The sequence below is a fragment of the Dipodomys spectabilis genome, unplaced genomic scaffold (genome assembly GCF_019054845.1).
Source record: "Dipodomys spectabilis isolate Male_0828 unplaced genomic scaffold, ASM1905484v1 ptg000147l, whole genome shotgun sequence".
Lineage (NCBI taxonomy): Eukaryota > Metazoa > Chordata > Mammalia > Rodentia > Heteromyidae > Dipodomys > Dipodomys spectabilis.
The window spans coordinates 13,591,274-13,614,446 of NW_024870824.1; the positions used below are offsets into that span (position 1 = coordinate 13,591,274).

The following is a 23,173-nucleotide window of genomic DNA, read 5'->3' on the forward strand; positions in this document are numbered from 1 at the left end:
TTAGATATGAGTAAAACAATTTTATGACAAATGTCTCCAAAAATGGTACAAGAACTGCTCACATGGTTGAAAAAAATAATAGAGGCTCATAAATGCAACAGTTCTAAGAGGCCATGAGGATAGCAGAACCCAGTGACCACAGATCCTCTTGTGTTAGCCACCAGGGTCAAGTGTTAAAGATCCAGGTTCCAGCTGAGCATTGGTAATTCTGTCTACTCAGGAAGCTGAAATGTTAGTATTGCAGTTTGAAATCAGCCCAGGCAGTTAAGTCCTTGAGACATTTATTCCCAATTAAATACCAAAAACACCAGGAGTGGAGCTATGACTTAAGTAGTAGAGCACTAGCCTTGAGCATAAAAGTTCAGGGACAGTGCTCAGGCCCTGAGTCCAACCATCACCACATGAACACACACGAAAAGCTACCAGCACAACCATGTTCATTGCAACGTTGTTTATCATAGTTATAATATGGAATCAATCCAGATGCCCCTCAGTGCACAAATGGGCCAAGAAAATGGAATTCTATGTTTCCATCAGAAAGAACGGCATTGCCCCATTTGTAAGGAAATGGGAAGACTTGGAAAAAATTAAGTAAGCCAGGCCCAAAGAAACATAGGCTGCATGATTTCCCTCATTTCTAATAACTAGAATGTGCCTATAAATCTACACATAAACCCAATGGACAGTAAAAGATCAGTAATTACATCTGCCCACAATTACACAGTACTCTAAACATTAACACAGTGGGAACAAAGGGGGATATTCTTAGGAGAGGATCACAAGGGCTCAATAGCTATGTGCATAAGATCATATAAAATGATGCTTATCGAAAGGAACTACAAGAAATGTAAACAAGAGGTTTTTTATTGTACAGTTTGCTGTTATTTTTTCTTTTGGTATATTCCCTTTTGTCACTGTTTTTGACTTCTGTGCCCTTAGTCTTGTATCTAAACTTATCTGATTTGGGAAGGGGAAGGGGAAACATAGAACTGGTAGGACAAAGGGTGAACCAATTCAGCAGTGAAACTCACTAGACACTATGTTGGAAATGAACTATACAACTTGGCGGGGGGGGGAGGGGGGGGGGAGTTGGGAGGGGGAAAGTTGGAGAGAATGAGGAAGGGGGGGGGTGACACTGTTCAAAAAGAAATGTACTCAAAGCCGGGCGCCGGTGGCTCACACCTGTAATCCTAGCTACTCAGGAAACTGAGATCTGAGGATCACGGTTCAAAGCCAGCCCCAGCAGGAAAGTCCGTGAGACTCTTATCTCCAATAAACCATGAAAACCGGAAGTGGTGCTGTGGCTCAAGCTGAAGAGCGCAGGGATAGCGCCCAGGCCCAGAGTTCAAGCCCCACGACCGACCAAAAAAAAAGAAAGAAAGAAAGAAAGAAAGAAAGAAATGTACTCAATACCTGCTACGTAACTGTAACCCCTCTATATATTCTATACATCATCTTTACAATTTTTTTAAAGCATAATTTTTTAAAATGCATTAAAAAACAGATTCTACTAGTTCATCCCACTGGTTACAGGTCTCAGGAATATACATTTTTTTTCCCCAGTCTTCTGCTTGGAAGCTTCAAAGCCAAAGTTGGAGGGAAGAAATGGGATTTCCTGGCCAGGTTCTATACCGCTGGCTGTTGAAAAAGCAAGAACTAGATTTGGATTTTCCAATTTGCAGGCACAAACACCTCTGGGCCTCTTTCTGTGTTTGATGTGATGTGCATCCTACTTCATTAGCACCCATCTGGCCATAGGGAAGACCTCTGCTCCACCAGGAATGGGAACAGGCCTTCTCTCATCTCAGCGATGGATCCTCAGAGATCCCATAGGATGTCATGCATGATAGCTCCTACAGCGTACCCAAGAGGGCTCCATGGCTGGCCTCAGAAATTTCATCCATAGAAAAAGGACAAAGCAAAGTTTGGGCAGAAGTTCATAGTAGAAATTGTTTTCCCCAGAGGATTACAATGTCCTCAGGAGAAAAAGACAACCTTCATTCCTGGTAACTTGCCCACTGCTTGCACTATACTAGATAGCCACAAACAGTTTGTAGAGTGAACTGAACAGTAAAAAAAATATATAAAAAGGGAAATATGAATTTTCTGTTATATATAGGCTTACTATTGGGGAGGGTTAAGAATGTCCACAGTGATGATGGTGGTGATGATGATGGAGGAGGAGGAGGAAGAGGAGATTGATGATGATGGTGGTAATATTTAAACAACAGCAGGAACTAACATTGAGTACTTTCTATCAGCCAAGTACTGCATGAGCTAAGTTCTCATTACACACAGTATCTTACTGTGTGTAAGATCGCGAAAATCCCTGGAAGCAGCATCTATCATCCATGTAACAAAGAGAAGGCATTAAGGGCACAGGGTGTCTACTATAAAGTGTTCAGAGTCCTGAGCTGGAGAGTAAGGGAGCCAGCATTCTAGCCCAGAATAGACTGAATCCAGGATCCTAGTCTTTATTGTTTGATTCAAGTCTTCAAGGCCTTTGTATATCAAGAGCAGTAGATGGCCAGAGGTCACCTCATAGTGCAGGGTGACCAGAGGAAATAGCAGCCAATGAATGCCAGCGCTGGAGCAGCTCATCTGAAGACTCAGTGCCCATGAATTCTGGATCCATCCTTGAGAGGTCAAAGAGTGCGCTCAGAACATTTAAGGATTAAACAGGTGAATGAACACATAAACCAGGGAGCTAGTCAACACACATAGTAGTAACCACTTAGTTTCTGTGTCTCTTTTCTTAGGGGAGTTGTGGGGGGGGAGTAGTGATATTGATTATAAGATCTCCATCTCAGATACAAATAAAAAGTTAGACATGGTAGTGTGCACACTTGTTATCCCAGCTATGTCATAAAAAAGTCATAAAAGCAAAAACACAGGGTGTGTCTTCTAGAAGCAACTGCCTGGATGTGTGAGCCCTGAGTTCAAACCCAGTACTGCCAAAAATAAAAATAAGAGAAGGCTAAGTGATGGTGATGATTTTGGTATGAACTGCCCACCCCAGCTCAGTCAGATGTGGAAGACTGAAAGCTAGTGGCCCCCAAGGATGGAGAGGTAATTGGGACATCAGAACACTGACCAATCCATGGCTTCATCTGTTGATGAGTTCTTAATTTGATGGCATTCATTGAGAGGAAGCAGCAGGTAAGGCCTGGTCACCAGAGGTGCGCCTCTGAGAGGTGTCTTGCCCCTGGCCCCTCCCTGCCTGTCTCTGCTTCTTGGCGCTGTCACGATTTAAGCAGTCTGGAACACATGTTCCCACCCCCATGATGTTTTTGCTTTACCACAGCCTGAAAGCAACAAATCCAGGTGACCACGAACGGAAACATCTGGAATCATTTTTTCCTCCTCCTTTAGACTTTTTTTGTTTCTTGTCACGTGGACTTAAGTGACTAACACAGTGTCCCAGAGTCTGTAAGTGGTGGAGTTCAAACCCAGCCTTAGTTAGATCCTGAAGGTGAAATCCTCAACTTCCTCCTTGTCTCCTATTCCCTGTACCCGGGGTCCTCAGGATATTTTAGACCAAGTAAGCAGACAGAAGCTAAGCACAGAGTAGTGTTCGATCATATGTGGCCGGGGACAAAAGGCTAAGTGTGGAGAAGTAGTCATCAGAGCTTGGCTGAGTCTCCACTGAGCACCCTGATTTGCTTGTTACAGCTGCTCTAGCAGACGCTCCCACCCCCTGCCCCGCCTCCTCCCCAGCCCCTGGCAGCCCTGGCTGCCCAGGACAGGGCCTGAGCCCTGAGCGCACTCACCCGCAGGGTTGTGATGGTGGCGGGGTCTCGCAGCCGGCCCTCCTCATCTTTCAGGTTGTAGCCCTCTGGCCTCTTGTCACGCTCACTGACTTTCCATAGTTTCACAGTTTTATCTGTGGAGGGCAAGCAGAGGAAATAAGGCTCAGGGAAGAGGAGTCTGGGGCTGGGAGGAGAGTGTGGTCACAGGGGGCAGTGCAGGAGAAAGGCCGCAGGACACCATTTCCCTGACATCTGAAATGGGATCTCACACAAGCGTAGATGGTGGTGGGACAAATGGTTCTTCTTGCTAATGCCACGTTCACCCCATAGCTTATCAGTTAATTTGATTCAGTCCATGAAACTACTGATTGAATACTGAATAGGAAGAGCAGTCACATAAATGGAGTTTACTAGAAAACTATTATACTTGAAAAAGTTAACACCCATGATTATAACTCTAGGGAGAAGATAGCATTCATGTTTCCATTATACCATCCCATCCTGCTGAAGTGTGTTGTTTTTGTCCTAGAACTAGGGCTTGAACTCAGGGACTTGAGTGCTCTCCCTGACCTTTTTTACTCAAGCTGAGCTACTTGAGCTCACACCTCACTTGTTACTTTTTGGTAGTTACTTGGAGATAGGATTCTCCCAGGCTTTCCTGTAGACTTGGATCTTCATATCTCAGCCTCCTGAACAGCTAGGATTATAGGTGCCAGCCACCAGCACCCGACTTTTTAAATACGGTTATCATGTCCTGGAAGGCCTTTTATAACGTGTAGTCTCTATTTCCTTCTCATGTCTGATCTCACTGAGTACCCTAGTCCCTTTCACTTGCTGTGATCTCCTGTATGGCTTCTTCACTGTGCTTCATACACACTAAGCTCACTCTGCCTCAGGGACTTTGCATGTGCTGTGCCTTCTGCTAGGAAAGCCCTTTATCCTCTTTTCTACAGGACTTTACTCCTTCACTTTGTTCTTTTAGCTCATATCAGAAAGGCTTCCATAAAACCAACATTTTCTTTCTCTGTGTTCTTGCCGAGTGTGTGTGTGTGTGTGTGTGTGTGTGTGTGTGTGTGTGTACTGGACCTGGAACTTTAGCTTTTTTTTTTTTTCAAAGTTAGTGTTTGACCACATAATTCTTCTTTCTGGCTTTTTCGTGCTGGGAGGAAAGAGTCTCATGGACTTGCCTGACCAGGCAAGTCTGTGATACTCAGATTTCAACCTCCTGAGTAGCCTAGATAACAGACACAAGGATCAGTGTCTGGCTTTACTTTTTTTTTTGGCTGGTCCTGGGGTTTGGACACTGGGCCTGGGCACTATCCCTATCCCTGAGCACTATCTTTGTGTAGTTTATTGGTAATAACAATCTCATGGACTTTCCTGTCCAGGCTGGCTTTGAACCGTGATCCTCAGATCTCAGTCTCCTGAGTAGCTAGGATTACAGGCGTGAGCCACAAGCACCCGGCTTTGGCTTTACATTTAATAGTACTTTCCACTAACAATGTTAGTTGCTTGGTTGGTTATAGATTACCTGTCTCTCACTAGCATATACACTCTCTGAAGTTTGTTTTGGTCATCACCCTATTTCTAGCAACTAGAATAGTACCTGGGGAATAATAGATACTTCAGTAAATACTAGCTGGAAGATTGAATAGATGACATCTACATAAGACATCTAGCAATATTCAGGCAGAGATGAGGCAATTCTCTTTTTAGGCTTGGGGTACGGCTCCTTGGGAGAATACTTGCCTAGCATATGTGAGGCCTTGGATAATCAGATCCCCTGTTCCTTATTTGCATTATTTTAACTTATCTACAAGTCATGGACATACTTGAGTCCTCTGTCTCTATCAGACAACTTTGGGCCTGGTCCCCATTTTATCTCTGGCTGGCTGCATGGCTGAAGCTAGGATCCCCATTCAGGAGGCACAGACTAATATTTTTAGAATGACAAATAAATAAGATCCCCCACATTGAGGGAGAAGAAAAAAGTACTGAATACACAGTCCAATCTGAGTTTCACATATACCATATTAAGTACAACCCATATATTGGGACATTACTCATATCAGAAAGGCTTCCATAAAACCAACATTTTCTTTTTCTGTGTTCTTGTCGTGTGTGTGTGTGTGTGTGTGTGTGTGTGTGTGTATGTGTGTGTTTCTCCTCCCTCCCTCTCTTTCTCTCTCTCTGTCTCTCTGTCTCTCTGTCTCAGATTTCAACCTCCTGAGTAGCCCAGATAACAGACACAAGCCATCAGTATCTGGCTTTACTTTTTTTTACTTTTGTTTTTTTTTACTGGGATATTCTGTATCCCAGTGTCTTCATTTGAAAACAGAATAAAGATTGCCTTCCTATTGGGGCTCTATGTGTTCAAAAACCCCACTATGTGGAAGTGTGTAACCCAGGGCAAGGCTGTTAAGAACTGCCTGCAAATGATAGCTCTTTGAGAACTAGCAAATTGGGCAGCTAGTCAGCAATCCTCACATACTGCTCTGATGGCTTCAGTCTTATCCCATGTTCCATATGCTGTCAGGGGGAAGAGGGCAAGGGTCATGGGTTTTCCTTCCCCCTTTGCCTTCCTTTCCTCTTCCATTCCTCCTCCCCAGGCTGTGTGCCAGCACTTCCTGCCCCTCTGGGAAGGGAGATCTTGAGAGCAAAGAGTGGTGACTTCACAGGATGGCTCCCTCTGAGACTTGGAAACAACACCCACCCTCCGTGGCCCTCCATGTATCATACTGTGGGCTTTCGGTACCAACCGGGCTTCTTTAATGGAGAACATGCCTCTGTTTTGAGCTACCTGGGCAATGCTAAGACCGATCTATCTCCTGATGGCCTGGCAAAACTGCTAACTTTATAATCTGATCTGTGCACTAGGATTTGCATTCTGATCTCATTTCCTCACCCTGGCTCCTGGAGGGCAAGAGGCAAAGAAACCCACCCAGCTATGGGCTTAATTTAGGAATTTCCATCTCAATGGCAAACAGTCCTCTTGCTCCACCCCCTCTGGAGATCCTGCCAGGGGGACCTGCTCTGAAAGATGGGAAAAAAGAAACGGGAGGCCTATTTAAAGTCTCTTGATTGGCTCCTGGTCAGTTGTGGTTGGGCTCATAATAACTGTGACTCAGTAGATTTTTAACTCCAAATACCTTCCAATGCTGGCTTTGAAATGTGTCCCAGCCTATCTGCGAGGCAATTTTTAGCTTATATTTCTCTTATCATGAATGACAGCTGGCTCTACAGCGACATTGAAAAATCACAGGTAAAACACAAAAAATAATAATCACCTGTAATTTCTTTTTTTGTTGTTGTTGTTGGTCCTGTGACTTGAACTTAGGACCTGGATGCTGTCTCTGAGCTTTTCTGCTCAAGGTTAGTGCTCTACCACTTGAGCCACAGCACCATTTCAGCTTTTTCTAAGTAGTTTATCGGATATAAGAATCTCATGGACTTCCCTTTCCAGGCTGGTTTTGAACTGTGATCCTCAGATCTCAGCCTTCTGAGTAACTAGGATTACAGGTGTGTGCTACTGGCACCAGACTTAAATACCTGTAATTTCTGCAGTCAGTGACAATCTATTGTCCACATAGTACATAAATTCACATAGTATTTTCTCTGCACTAGGGATGTTTCAGGGGTTACAAATATATGCATTTTATATGTAGATTTTTATGTTTAATCATCTTTCCTTGTTTATTGAATAAATAGTATTTGTTATAATAGAAAATGAAAATAAGCAGGAAGATAAAAAAATCTTAAATTCTATTAGGCAGTCATAAGTGTTATGAAAATTTTCCTAGTCTTTCATTATATGTATACAATTATACAACTATTTCTAATATGCTATACATAGTTGATATCATGTATTTTACCTATGTGTTTATCTATACCAACAACTATAGCCATAAATATATTTATAGCATCCATTACCTATATTATATATAATTTAGAGAAAAAGAAATCTGCCAAGAACTAAATGTCTAATAGTGAAAGGTTTATTAGTAAACTATAGAAGAATCATACAGGGGAATACTATATAGTCATTGAAAATGTTATAGTATTATAGAAAAATAACAATTAGGAAAATATCCTGTTATAGTTACACTATGAAATTTTAAAATCTGGTATTAAAAGTTTGTAGCACAACAGCACGTTTCTATTAAAAAAATGTATCAAGTGGTGTATGGTATTTGCAGGGGAGAATTCAAATGGTTTAAATCCTTAGAAAAACTCATAGTCCAATGACATGAATACCAGGAAATTGGTCCTTGAAAGGCGTGTGGTGGGAGGTTAACAGAAGAAGGTAGAATTAAGAGAGGAAGAGAGGGAGTGCAGCCATAAATATTCAACGCATATCCTATGAAACTAAGGAAATTGAGGGGAGGAAGTGAGTTGGGCTAGATGGGGGAGAATCATGAAAGGGGTGACGTCAATTGAGAGTGCTTATAACATCTTTGAGTAACTGATAATAAAAACACAATTTAAAAATCAACAGACTTACTAATACCCTTTTGTTACTTTCTTTAAAAAAAACCTTGACAGTGCTTTCTTTTAGATTGAAACACTTTTATTATCATTTTTGTTTCTCTATGTTTAAAAAAAATCCATATAATGAACATGTGCTCTTTTCATAGAAAGAAAAGTACCTAGTAAGAAGTTAAATGAAGCAATGTATTTCCATGTGACAATTTCAAGGACTAGATTCACAGGTGAATGTTAATTTTAGTCTTCATTAAACATTAGGAAGGTTCCAGGTGACTTTGCTCACGCCTGTAATCCTAGCTACTCAGGAGGCTAAGATCTGTGGACCATGGTTCAAAGCCAGCCTAGGCAGGAAAGTCCTTGAGACACTTATCATCAATTAAACCATCAAAAACAAGCAAACAAAAACCACCAAAAAAGAAAGCTGAAAGTGGTGCTGTGGTTCTGAGTTCAAGCCTTAGAACAACATTTTAGAAGGTTGGAAATATGTTAATGAGCAGAAAGTAAAAACTGTGCTCAATTATAGTAAGATAAGCACCATCTTTTTTCAAAAAGATAATTGATAGAGAATTTAATCCAGCTCTCCATGGTTGCACTGCCTGAGGTCATTCTTGACTTTATCATTGCCTCCCCTCCATTTTCCACTCAGTGTTTTGAAGCTTTGTGGATAAAAATGTCTAAGGGACTTGTGGTGGTTACTATGAGTAATGGCTTTTTCATTTTTCCTGGCTGCTTCTCTAAGTAGTCTATCATCACTTGTGGCAGCTTTGAACACAATCTTATCACTCATCATCATTTCTTCTTTTGTTCGCTAATTCCAATTGTCTTCCTTTAATTTTTACATGTTGATCTATTTGGCTCTGAGGAGGGTTCAGAATCTTAATATTAGTATAACAAAAGAAAACCACAAAAGAACCCAGACATCTTTCTTATAAGAATTATTTTTTGAGATGCTGTTGACATATGAAATGTCATCCCAAATGGGAAGATAATATCCCTGTTAATCAAAAAACTATTTAAAAACTCAATTAACAGAACATTATGCTACATAATTAATCTTCATTGCATTTCACTTTCCTTCCCATCCCCCTTACAAAGTAGTTAATAAGTCTTTGGATTTTATTGCAATAATCAATAGATTAAATTTCATAATCTAACATACTAGCTGTAGAAAATACTCAGACATTTTTCCTTTGCTAGATGTTATTAAGACCACTAGAAGTCTACAGAGCTTTGGAGTACAACTTGAACATCAACATTAAAAGGGAAGAAATTGTAACACAATTGTGTTTGTTTTTACAAGAAACCAGAATTTCAGAAGAAATCAGAACAATAAATATAAGGAAAAATTAAATATACTTAAATATGGAAGAGCAGATGATTCAGGATCTGGTCATGAAGAGATGAGGCTGTGCTTCAGTAACCCTAAAATGACTGTTTTATATCTGTCATTTTTTACATTTGTACTCTGGCTTTGTTTCTGATGGATTTCTAGCTCATATTCATCAGCAAAACTTCTTTTTCTTAAAATATAACTCATGAACACAAAGTTAGAAAATTAAAATGATAAAATGAACAAATTCACAAGTTATCCATAATAAAAAAATAAGCATGATAAACTTTTAGGTTTGCTTCCTTCTAATCTTTAAAAGGAATGAATTTTTTTTTCACTTGACATGTGAATTTTTTCCTTTCTAAATGCTGGTATAGAAAAAAGAAAATCCTGAGTTTCTTGATTTATATTTATGCTTAAATATAAATCTCTTCATAGACAAGATGAAGTAAGTTAACTTATTAGGAAATGGTATCTAATTTCCATATACTAATTCTCTTAATTGTCATGCTATTCAACTATTACCCTTCAATGTATAACTTCTTAGAGGGAAGTCAGATGTTTTTGGCTTACATCTGTAGTTGTAGTTCTTTGGGGGACTGAGATCTGAGGATAGCAGTTCAAAGTCAGCCCAAGCAGAAAAATTTGAAAGATTCTGATCCCCAATTAACGAGTAAAAAGCCAGAATTGGAGGTATGGCTCAGGTAGTAGAATGACAACCTTCAGTGAGAAAGCTAAGGGAGAGCAGTCAGGCCCTGAGTTCAAGCCTTAGTGTGCTCTCTCTCACACACACAGAGCTATAGTAGGGTAGGTAATTCCACTTCTGCTATGAATATGTTAACCTGACCATTCAGCAGGCAACATCTTGGCTTTCTAAACCTACAAATGGTGTAAGAAGTTTGAAGGAGAGTTTGAGGAAACAGTTTCGTGATCAGTAAGTTCTTTAGTGGTGCCCCATCTCTTTCTAACTTGGGCTCTTAGATAAGAACTTGATTCTGCCAGAGAAATACCCAGCCATCTGCTTGATAGATCATAAAATATATTTAGGAATTAATAACTCCAATATACTCAACTCAGAGACAGCATGGCTTGTTGAATTTCCTGATATCTATTCCCAGAATAACATCCAGTGAAGCGCAAGACAGGAAGTCATTCAAAACACACCTGTGAGTAATCTACATTTGTTGGAAATTGCAGATAATGAATTTCTACACAATCGGGAAATAGATTTGATATTTATAAAAAGAAAAGCTACTGCTTTCCCGATGGGTCTACTTCTCTGTGTGTGAGTGCCAGGCATTCTACAAAGCATCTTGCCAAAGTGGTCGCTAGCTTTTTCCAGAGTCCACAGGGTACAGAGGGAAACTGAGGCCAAGATAGATTCCCCGTGCATGGCTGGCAGACTGTAGTGAATCACACAGAGTATCACCTGCACATACCATTAGTAGACAGAAGAAAGTAAGCTGCGTTCTGCTGAGGAAGCCATCTTATTTTATTGATTTTTTCTTCTATTTCTAAACTCTTCAGGTAATCGAACTCGGGTTCATGGCTCTGGAATGTGCTGTAAACATTGTATTCACCCCTACGATGAACCTGATTTTTACTCTGTAGGAGAGAAAAAAAACACACATAAACATTAAACCATGGAAGAAGCCAATTGGAAACTCATCAGTCCCTTTTCTTTCTTTCAGCAGAGCCTTCAGGGCTGGGGTGAGGAGGGTGTATAAGGTTGTGTGAGGCAAAACTCAGGACAGTCCCATGCTCTGTTGCCTTAGATCAGCAGCCTCTGAAGGTTGGGCCACCAATATATCTGCATTAACTTGTAGGTGATCTATACTAACTTCTGTATGTCACAGCATATACATAAGCCAGAAGTTCAATTACAACAGATATTGAAGTAAATACGGAAAGAAGCTCTAATACTTAACTGCTTATCCTAATAAACCCCTCCATTCCATGCGGGGAGCCCACATCTACTTACAATATTGGGACTATTTTTACAACTTAAGAAATACAAATTTATCTCAAAGTTGTTGTTTTGTTTTAAAATCAAAGTTGTGGCAACTTTCACTGCTTTTACACCGTGGCCACTTACTTTTAAAAAGTTGTACCTGATTCTCACAGAATCTCTCAGAAGCAGGTAGGGTATAGGGATCCACATATGAGGCTTAGAGATATAAAATTACCTCCCCAAGATCACAAAGCTCATAAGGTGTGGATCTGGGTACCAGATCTGGGTACCTGCTTTTGAATTTTTTTCTGTTCCTCCCAGAATGAGTGACAAAACAGGCAGAGGTAGAGATGCCATTTGCATCACTAGAACAATGAGATTTCACCTCTGTATTTGCCCTAGCACTGAGTGTGCAAATGTAACACAGAAAGGGGAAGAGGAAGAAAAAGAGAGAGGGGACTAAAGAGAAGAGTTGGAAAGAGAGGTTTTACACTTTTAGAGATTTTTTTTTGTTAGTCTCTATTAGTTGTACAAGGGGGGGGGAGGTGTCATTTTGACATTTCCATACTTGCACACAATGTACCCAAGACCTCTCACTTCTCTTTTCCTCTCCCTTACCACCCTCCTCCCTTCTTAAAACAATTTCAACAGGCTTCACTGTTCTGTTTACATACATGCATACAAAGCACTTCAACTCTCTCTGTCCTCATCCATCATCTTCTTGGAGTTTCCCTGCTCTGAATAATACCTCCCTCCCTCCAATAGAACCAGTTTTACTTTCCTATCCAAGAAGGGAGGCAGGATTTATTTCAGATATTTATAGGATGACCCAAGAGCTTTGGGATTTGGCTTTGAAAAACTGTTCAAAAAACCGAGTCTTATAAAACATTTGTTACAAAAGCTTGACTTTCAAAGAGAGGGGAAAGGACTCAGTTTACAATTTATATTCCTAGTTAGATACAGAAAGCCCCAAATCACATCTCTGATGAGGCATGAGGGACAGCAAAGCCCTGTGAAAATTCACTCACAGGATTCACCCACAAAAAGTTAGAAACAGCCCAGTGCCAGTGGCTCATGCCTGCAATACTAGCTCTTCAGGAGACTGAGCTCTCCTTTCAAAACCATTCTGAGCAGGAAAGTCAGATTTCCAATTAACAAACAAAAAGTCAAAAGTGAAGGAGTGGCTCAAGAGGTAGAGGGCCAGCCCTGAGCAACAGAGCTAAAGAACTGCACCCAGGCCCCGAGTTCAAGCCCCAGTACTGTACTGCTTGTCAGGTTAGGGGTACCTCTCTGAGTTCCAGGACTCCCCTTCTTCACTTTCACAGTTAATGTTTATTTTGCAGTGAACAACGCCATCATCCTGTTTTGGGAAATGGGTTCCCCATCATTCTACTAGTGAATCAGGCTTCCCAAATATTTCCATAAATTAAAATAGGTGAATCCTATAAATAGCGAACTGAAAATGTGGAATGGAATAATAGTGGCAACATTCTGCCTTTGGGTAATTTATGCTAAATAGATCTCCAGCTCCTTTTTTATCATTACTGTGAACCTAATTGGATTTTTTTTTAAAGAAAATTAGAAAAAAAAAAGATTTGAAAATCAGTTTTCAAAGCACTTGAAATGCTGACGTCCCTCTTGCTTACTTCCCCCGCCAGCCAGTCCACCTTAACAATAAATTTGTAAGAGTTTTGATTTGCTAGCATCCAAATCAGACTGTCAAGTGTGTGTAGCATGTGCCAGACCAATTAGCACCAAGCAGCTCTGGAAAAGCAGGAAAAATTCCAGGTCACGAAGAGCTATTAGTTCCTACTTGCCAACCACATTTTCACATTTCCAGGGCCAATGCAATAGGCTGGGTGCCTGATTTAATGCCGAGCGCCTGAATTTATACCCAACCCCCAAGGGATTTTTGATGCCCTTATAGAAATTAATTGCAAATAATGTGCAATTACCAAATATATCACCTCTAAATGAGGTTTTTCCTTTTTTTTTTTTTTTAGAGGGGAGGGTGTAATGCAAATGGCCTAAAGGCACAGAGCAGGCACTCAATTGCTTGGGAAGTCTCTTGTGGAGCCTTCCTCTTGCTTTCCCAGGTCCCAGTGAGTCTCAGAGGCAAGACTGTGGCAGATGGGAGAATTGGTAGAACACAGACCAGCCTGCTGGAGGCTCCCAGACTGTGCCAGGGGAGGATGAGGAAATCAAACTGGGTCATAATTCTGACAAAACAGAAGCAGACACCAAAAGAGATTGGGTATGTGTGTGTGTGGGGGGGGGGGGAGGAAAACCCCTCCTCTCAATTTATATGAAAAAGAGAAATAATTCCTAAGGGGACTCAAGTCTCAGGAAGAAATGGGATTCACTAGAATTCTTGCTCAGAAATAGAGGTGCATATGACACTGAGTTCCAGGGACCCGTGTGTCCCTTTTTGCTGAGATGTGATCTTGTGAGTTTTCACTCCCCTTTGGTAGGGTGATATTTTCTTCTCTACTGATTCACATCTATAACTAGTTTCCCCCTTCCTCTCTCTTCTGTGTTCTGACTGTACCTGGAATGAAGGGAGATTGAATTTCAGTAGGTAGAAGATAAACCTTCTCACAACAGTTTCCTCAGAAGCACCTGGAGTGTTGCGGAGAAGTGAGCCCTTGTGATACTTGGTATTCTAGACTCCAAAAGATCAGGCTGGGTAGCATGAGCCCACCTTTCCAGGTGTTTTCATAAGTTCATTGTGCAACTGTTGATGCTAATGACTTTTTTTTTTGCTTTTGCAATTTAGTTTGTGAGCAGGTAACAGGCAACACAGGAGGATTAAGGAACGGTTGGAAGCCTCTTTTACAAAAGAAAAAGGAAATGGACATTTTTGCATTCACAGCCACTTACCTCCTGCTCTCGTTGAAATATTACAACCCGACCCCCCTTGTCCCCTGTCGCTAGTAATTCTCCTGTGTGGTTGAATTCTACCGTAGAGATAATGTCAGCTGAAAAGAAGAAGACAAAAGCAATTTAAGTAACTGCACACTTACTTTGAAAGCATCGATAATAGACATACTTTTCTGTGCATTTAAGGGCTTAAGGCTTTGTGTCTGCAGCGGAATTTATAAGGATTTTATGTTCCATATTTTAACTACCACTTCTTAGGCGAATTTCCTAGCTGTCCACACAGCACTGTGGTCTCTTGGAATGACTCAACAGAACAAAAGGAAAAGGCGTGTTCACACCCCTTCGTTTTGGGTAAGGGGAAATGAATTGCTTTATGCATCAGGGAAATGGTAGCTTTCTTGAATAATTTCTGTTAACCACAGTCCCTGCCACCACACATGGCCTTTTCCTTTCTTCTGTCTTCTACACCAAGAAACTTTCCCCAGTGAGTTTTGGTTGTGAGGACTGAATGGAAGCAATTCTCCTTCGCTGGCCTTAGTCATTACCTTCAGGTCCATCTTTCCCTTTTCCCTTCCCCTCCTATTCCCTTTCCTTTCCCTTTCTATTTCCTTTCTTTTTCCTTCCCTTTTCTTTGCCTTTCCTTAAGGATTCTTGGAGCTTTGACACTGAGGGACAGAGCAGAGACCAGTGGGAAAAGCAAGAACCTATTCATGTTCCAGCTAGACCTTGGCTCCCACTTACTGTGTGAGCCCAGCACTTCCTTTTGGAAGAGCTCATCCTTAACTTTGACTCCCAGGGGTTGGAGGAGAAAGGGAAACATGCTCTCTGTATTTCTAAGGGGAGATGAGGCACAGGAGCCGGGCACTTGGATCACTGATAATTGCAGAGGGAAAGTCAGCCTGCCAAGACTGTCTTCCATGCTGGCTACCCCCAGAGGAACATGGACAGGTAAATTACCTATGATTGGGTGTATTAGGGCTATTTTTAGAAAGGTGTCAGAGGTTAATTCCCCTACAATTATTCCCCTGCAGGGCTCCAACAATTGCTACCAAGCGTGCAAATGAGTTTTTTTTTTAAAGAAAAAAGAAAATGGAGGGAAAGGAAAGGGAGACAAGGGAAGGACAGAGAAAGCATAAGAGAAGGGAAGGAAAGTGAAGGGGAAAGGAAAGGGAATGGGAGAAGAAGAGGGAGGGGAAGGAGAAGAGGAAAAGGAAAGATGGATCTGAAGGTAATGATTATGTAAGGCTAGCAAGGGACAACTGCCATGTGCAAAATATGCTGAAAAATTCAAATCTCAAATACTACTTTTCACAACCTTATGTTAGAATTTGTCAATGTATACCCAATGTATTCAGGCAAGTGGGACAAAATTCTGTCTACATCACTGTCCTTTTCCTAATGACCATTCTGTGCACAGAAATATAAAGAGTAGAGCATGAGCCCCCCCTCCCCCCCCATCACTCTCCAGCAAGGTACACTCAAAGGACAATTCATGATTTCTTGGTTTGGCCCCACAGGGAGCAAACTGAAACTCCACAGGGCTACATGGTAACAAGGATGTCACAGTTCATGTCAACCATACAGGGTGGCTTCCTCTTTTTGGCAGTACTGAGGCTGGTGCAGGTACTCTACCACTTGAGCTCTCCTACCCAGCCCAGTGTCTTCTCTTGAGTAGCAAATGTCTGCTTTGCTTAAACTGATTGGAGTCGTAAGCGTAAACTGACTGGAGTCATAACATGTGTTAGCCAATGATTTTAGCCTTTTAAGAAGTTGGATATCCAGATTTTTATGAAAATATCTCTTCAATTTTATATGCTGACAATTGCTTTTTTCGCCCCTTATTTATTTTTGGCCTGAGACTGGTACTCGAACTTGGTAGCTGGTGCTTTTCATTCATTGGCCATTCCTCTACCTCTTTTCTTATCTTTAAACAGTTGCACAATAGGGTTTCAATTCTACATGTCAGTTTATAAGTACAATTGCTTTTTTTCTCCCCCCCCCCATGCCATGTCAAAAAGAAATGTAATCTTTTTGACTGATTGAGAATGAACCAGAAAACTGGACATTGAGTCTATTTTCTCAGAAAGACACCTCGGAGAATAAAGCTTAAAGAAACACAAACTAGGCTACATTCTGACTGAGCTGAGTTGATAAAAATGCATGCCGATAAGCTGAGCATCAGCAGAGGCAACTTGACTGTGGAGCTGTCTCCTTCCAGTGAAGTCTCTGATGACTTTCCTCTCTTACTCTTTGTGTATCTTAGCAAATTGATGTTGTGTTTAGAGAAGAGAAGTCTGCGTACTGTCTGCAGTTGACTGGAAATGCCCTGACTGGAAGGCACTAAGGGCTAGAGGGTCACATCAAATGTCATTTGTGGCCTCTGGCTCTTTCATGAGTGTCTAGGAAAAAGGGTTATAAGTGAGCTCTCTGGCCTGGGTAGAGACTCAGGTGGGCACAGCTGTTTCTTTTCACTTTCAAGCTTCTGTCAAGCACTAAAAGAATGCATAGAGGGCTATCAAACTGTCTGAATGCTAACACTGTAGGGAGGTAGGGAGGTCTTTTTTTTTTTTTTGGTTGGTCATGGGTCCTGAACTCTGGGCCTGGGCGCTGTCCCTCAGCTCTTCAGCTCAAGGCTAGTGCTCTACCACTTGAGCCACAGCGCCACTTCTGGCTTTTTGTTTTCTTGCTTATGTGGTGCTAAGGAATTGAGCCCAGGGCCTCATGCATGCAAGGCAAGCACTTACTTAGAGCCACCTTCCCAGCCTGGTGGGGAGGTCTTCAGAGAGAGAAAAACACAGGGAGCAATGAAAGTGTGACTTGGGTTAGAGCTCAGTGTTAAGGTTCTGCTATGAGTAGTTTATCCCTGCTACTGGGCGGGAACTTTGACACAGTGCTCCAAAGCTCTGGGTGGGCTACATTAGGTGCCCCCACATTAGTGACTAAAAGGTGCGCCTTTATTTTTGGTCATCAGAGCTGGGTACCAAAAGGAGTGAAGTAGCTTTAGGCCAAGAAGATGTCACTCAGAGGAAAATAAAACTTGTTTTCCCAGAAGTGCCCTCTACATTGATCCCTTTGCCCAGATTCTGAAAATGTCATTTCTGTCCCTTTAAAATTGATGTAGGTCAAAACAGAGCAGGATTCAAGCTCAAGTCAAAAGCCACATGATCCTAGCCAGTAGAATTAGAACTTTCATTATGGAATTCTGGGCACAGTCCCAGGTTATCAACCATGTTCTGTCTGTTTTCCAAGTGTTACCTTCACTCAGTGCTATACCTCCCTTTCTCTTCTTGCAAGAGAAAGAGAAGAGGTGCCAGGCAGGGCATGGGATCCTCACATTCTGTAGTTCTCTAGCAAAGGCCTTACCTAACAACAGCTGGTCTGTGGATGAGGTTGTTTATATCAAACCATAGCCTACGTCTCTGCAGAACATATGCTACTGCAGCTTGAGTTAATACCTGTTTTGAACTTTCATTCATCATTTTGAACTGACTCATTCATCACCACTAAGCTAGTAGGTGTAACTGGAATCGTTCCCTACCCCATCCAGCCCTGCATATCTTCATCTGTGACTGTTTAATAATTGATGCAAAACTCATGGATCACTCCTACATTCCAGTTCCAAGATACCAAACACATCGGATACACATTCTCCTGTGTGTATAACATGCTGTTTGGTAGGGAAGTTTAAATTGCAAAATATATTCTGTTTGAGACAGAAGAACTTTCAGAGTACAAAAAGAGGAAGTGGTAATAGCAGTAAGCTAGCACACTAAGACAACAACTTTGTCTCTGAGCAACATAAATCAAGTCTTTGAGTGCAATGTGGCTTTCTCTCTTAAATTATAGGTTGACATGCCACCTTAACATTTCACTAAATGCACTACCTAATGACACTGTCGAGAAAGAAACTATAAACGTGAACATTTCCCCTCTGCCCCATATAGATATGGATCAAGTACATTTTGACTTAAAAACAAAAGCCCAAGACTGTGATTGAGGTCAAATGTAGTCAAATGATTTTTTTTAAAGGAAATCCTGGTGATTATGAGGTTTGCTGTGTACCACATCTATTTGTGCTGACTTAATTCCTACAAGATGGTGGCCTGGTAACCCCATTTCTAATTCAATAGGCACTGTTAAAACTGAGTTTTTCCTTAAAAAAAAATCAATCTCTTCATCCTACCAAAGTTCCAGGCTAATAATTTCTTATATAAAGTCTCCATTTACCTGACTAATAGTTATTAACTTAGGTATTGTGTTTGTGTGCTTGTAAGACTGAAGGAAATGGGAGGAACCCTTAGTTGTATCTCAATTCCCACAGCACCACATCAGGCTGGAATCTGAGCAGTTCAGATGAGACTGGGTCAACTCAGGCACCTGGATATGTATGTAGGGCACTTGAAGGTTGAATAGTGAGGGGACTGTGTTGATCAAACAACACAGTCTAGGCTTAGAGAGAGTCTGAACCCAAACTCCACCCATAGAACACCATCGTACTGACCAGGTCACTGGCCCTGTCTCTTAACACTAATCACAGGAATAGAAATGAAAGGGTAATTCAATAGAGCCTTTAGAGCCTCTTAGGTGTTTCATCTTTCATCTAGGAAGCACTTGGTACCTAATCATATAAAGCCCTTTAGCCTCATTGTATCAGCTGACCAACTTTGCTCACTCAATACTGGGCTTTTCTTCAGATGATCAGGTCATACTTCAGCTATATACAAGGGTGTCAGCAAGGATTAAAAATAGGCTTTATAGCACATGACAGTGGTTTCCAGACAGTGTCCAGAAGGTTGGAGAACTTAGGGGTATCATTCTAGGCTGAGGTACCTTGAAGAACTGGCAATGATACAGCAGGGAGCAATGAGGAGAAACTTGCGTCACCCTTGATGTAGAAGTTCAGGCTGCACTGGCAATGATTAGCTAGATCACTGAGCCAAGAGGATTCTTAGAATTCCCTGTGGGAATCACAATGACTTTTCACATCTGTATGACAAACTGTGGTCACCTTCCTGTGTCTTGGTTCAGAGTCCCAAGTCAACATCCATTTCCTTGGGTAAGAGTTTCTCAGGTAAACTTTGATACCTGAAATAGTGCAGAAGGACACATTTCTACCCAAACCGGCTGAGGGTGGAGTAAGGAAGAAATCTGTTATGTCCAAACAAATGAACAGGCAAGACACTCACCACCTGCTCGCCACTCCCTATATCCTGTTGTGTATAACACACATTTTCTGTCTGATCCAAACTTGATTCTTTTACTACCCAAACAGTGTCTGTTGTTTGCGAACTGAATCCTTTTCCTTTCATTTGAATACAATTCATTCTGGGCATAATTGGTTTTAACTTCAATCTGGCGCTTCTATTCTTCTCATGAAAGAATTCAGTGAGAAGCATCAGTGGCTTCTTTCTTAACAGTTCCTAGTTAAGGATAAGTACAGTGCTAGAAATGAGTACTGCTCATACATGGCCATCAGGATCTGGAGGTCACGTTCATTAACAACAAGCATGGCACGTTTGTGTACAAACTCTTGGCTGGCTACTCGTACCCAGTACCTTCTTCTTTGCCTGATTTTGTCTGTTCCACTATGGAGGCTGAAAAATTCAAATACTTGTTTAGCCTTGTTAGGGTAAGGGATCCAAAGAAATAGACACAAAGAAAAGTCTACTAGGTCCGATGAGATTCTGGGATTTTTTTTTCTCCTGAATAAAAAGGAAGCAAGAAGCCTACTGGTTGAACTGACAACTCTTGTCTCTTTGTGCTTATAATGTGTTCATCATGAGATAGATTTTCTGCTACTGGAATCTAAATACATCAGTTTTCCTCATAGTATTTTTCACGGGGTTAGATTAATGCATTATTGATTTGTAAAAGAAAGTTAAAAAGAGGTCCCTTCCTGGAACCATCTTGCACAAACTCTCACATATTCATTTTACTTTACCACATAACCAACTTTCCTTCCTCCTGCTTAGTTACCAATATATTGAGTGCTTTCTCTTCTCCTTTCCCAGCTGTGAAGAAGGTACATTATTTTCCCATCGTTCACATGTGAAAGCAGCTTCCTGTAACAGACAGCCTTTCCAATTTACTTGTGGTGTCCATTATAAAATCATGACTTCAAAGGGACTAGCCACACCCTCCTTAGGAGCCAAGCTTTCCCAGTTCATATGCAGGAAGCCCACCATGCTTGGTGAGCTGTGAAAATCCAGATGGCAGGAAGCAGGTGAGTAATGAATGCCATGCTGTTCCTATTAAAATGCACACAGCTTCCCTAGGATGTCCAAAAATCTCCAGCACTAGCCAGATTTGAAGAAACCCAGGGACACATGGGCTAATGGAGATTGCCTGCTACTCAAAGCATGTTCCTGCAACATTTTCCTATAGGTGGAACAAAACTTCCCCAAAGGCCAATGGAGTCTTAAAAACTGTTAAGTCTCTAAGTAGAGAAAAATCCACTGGGAAAGAGATAGTGTCCAGACTTGCCTCCATGCCTGTGTGGTTTACTGTGGAATCTGCTGTCAAGGTGTCTACCATCTGTCACCCATTCTTTCAACAAGCAGAGGAGTAATTAACTGCTCAGGCGATACTAACTCTGTCAATCATTCAGCTCTATTATCTGCACAACATGGGGACATCTAGAAGCTGATTCCACAGTAGGTGGGACCTCAGGTCCAAAATAAGAAAGGAAGGGGAGCTCTTGGGCGACTCCACACCACTCAAATGCACTTAAAACGGCATCTGTTTGGCATGTCCCTGGCCAGAAATTTGCTGTGCCAGATGCTCTGAAATCAGTAAGGCATGATGTCCACTTTGTGGGATTTAAAATTCTCCATATTTGTGAGCTGGCTTCAATCTCTCTTACCCCCTCCCGCCCCCCGCCCCTCTCTCTTTGGGAAGCCTTATGTGACTTCCAAGTCCAAAACAGTTCCCTTTAATTTGCAGCCTCATTGCTCTCCTCGCTTCTTCTTTATCAGTTATCATCTCTCATCATTAACAGTTATTACAGTGGTGTTAGGCTTGTTTAAAGGCCTGGCTCAGGCTCGAGAATGCACCTTGCACACCACAGAGCTCTCCGTGCACACATCTAGGGTTGAGTGGCTTAGCATATAACAAATGCTTATTTTGTGCTTTGGTTAGTGAGAACCAATATCAAAGTGCACCAATATATAAAGAATAATTTAGAATAAACTATTGACAACATATGCTGGATGGATGAATAAACCATTTACTTAGGAGATGTGGGGCAGCCTGGTGCCGGTGGCTCACGCCTGTAATCCTAGCTATTCAGAAGGCTGAGAACTGAGGATCATGGTTCAAAGCCAGCCTGGGCAGGTAAGTCGGTGAGACTCTTAATTCCAATTAACCACCAGAAAACTGGAAGTGGCACTGTGGCTCAAAGTGGTAGAGTGCTAGTCTTGAGTGTAGTAACTCAGGGATAGCACCCAAGCCTTGAGTTCAAGCTCCAAGACTTACCAAAAAAAATAAAAAAAGATGTGAGGCAAAGGGAAGCTCTTCCTAGGCACATTGGGGTGTCTAATGACTATTAAGCCTGGCCGACTGATCAGTATAGATTTTAGCCAAGCACTGATTGTGCATAGCTGCAAGCCTGGTCCAGGACAACCAGGCAAAACAGTCCAAAAAACCTTGTATCAGCAACAGCAACAAAAGCTTCATGTGGTGATTTACTTCTGTCTTCCATTCTACAGGGGAGGCATAAATCGGAGGATTGTAATCCAAATTAGCTCAGGTACAAAGCAAAGAACCTATCTCAAAAAAATAACCAGAGCGAAAAGGATGGAGGCATGACTCGAGCAGTATTGTGCACGTGCCAGCATGTACCAAGTCCTGAATTCTACCCCCAGTACCACCATCAAAAAAAAATGTACAAAGATGAGCTGCATCCTCCAAAGTATCTAGAGCACTGGCAGGACTTGGGGGTCCTATGAGTCAGAGGAAGCTGCTGGGTTAGTAAAGCTGCTGGGCTAGTAAAGAAAGGGTATCAGGTAGAGTGTTATTTGGGAGAGGACCTCCATGTTGAATTTGGAACAAGTTAGTTTGAAATGAAAGAACTCTGTTTAATGAGTCTGTATTAGTTCATTTCACTGGGTTAGACAAAGGGTTACATTAAGAACACTAAAATGCAATTGGTCCTTGCCCTTGGGAGTTTTCAGTGTAGAGGACTGACTGAGCAGTAAGAAAGACAGGTAGATACACAGTCAAATGCTGTGGGAGAGTGGCTGTTGAAAGATCCCAATCATGGAGATCTTCAAACCACAGAGGGCAGGAAGAAGACAGTAGCACAACTAAGGTCTTCACAGGAGGTCTGCACTCAAGAGGTCTCTACTATTTGAGTAAGGATAACGAATACTAAATAAAATATCATTTTAAAAACATTCCAAATGGACCTATGGAAATGAATGAAAAATGGAACAAGAACAGAGTTTTCCTCCTAAAACATGAGGCCTTGATTTCCAACACAATAAAGGCAGCATTGTTGCTGGTCTATAGGGTATTATACTATGATGGGTTCTCCATGATCTTCTTCATGTGCCAAATCACTAAAAATCTCATTCTTTATGTTTATGGTTAAGAGTTGTGAGGTTATGAAGACTATGATAAAATATTACTCTTTTGAATAAACATATTGCACTTATAAAACTGAAATGTTATACCAGAGGCACAGCTGGAGAGCAGTAAAAATGAATAAGAACTAACCTTTAATAAAATATTCATGAAACAAAGGTACTGTGTTTCTCTATCTACCACCAACTAGATACT

The 23,173-nt window shown here is 41.5% G+C and overlaps 1 protein-coding gene across 1 annotated transcript in view; it reads right to left on the reverse strand.

The window, feature by feature from the left end:
- The window catches only part of Ppp2r2b (protein phosphatase 2 regulatory subunit Bbeta), a 282,286-nt gene that overhangs the window by 99,172 nt on the left and 159,941 nt on the right, over positions 1 to 23,173 (reverse strand). Inside the window, exons 2-4 of the mRNA XM_042692063.1 lie at positions 14,396 to 14,493; positions 11,004 to 11,169; positions 3,771 to 3,883 (exon numbers count right to left, since the gene is read on the reverse strand). Coding sequence (XP_042547997.1) covers positions 3,771 to 3,883; positions 11,004 to 11,169; positions 14,396 to 14,493 — 377 coding nt within the window. The remainder of the gene's footprint in view (positions 1 to 3,770; positions 3,884 to 11,003; positions 11,170 to 14,395; positions 14,494 to 23,173) is intronic.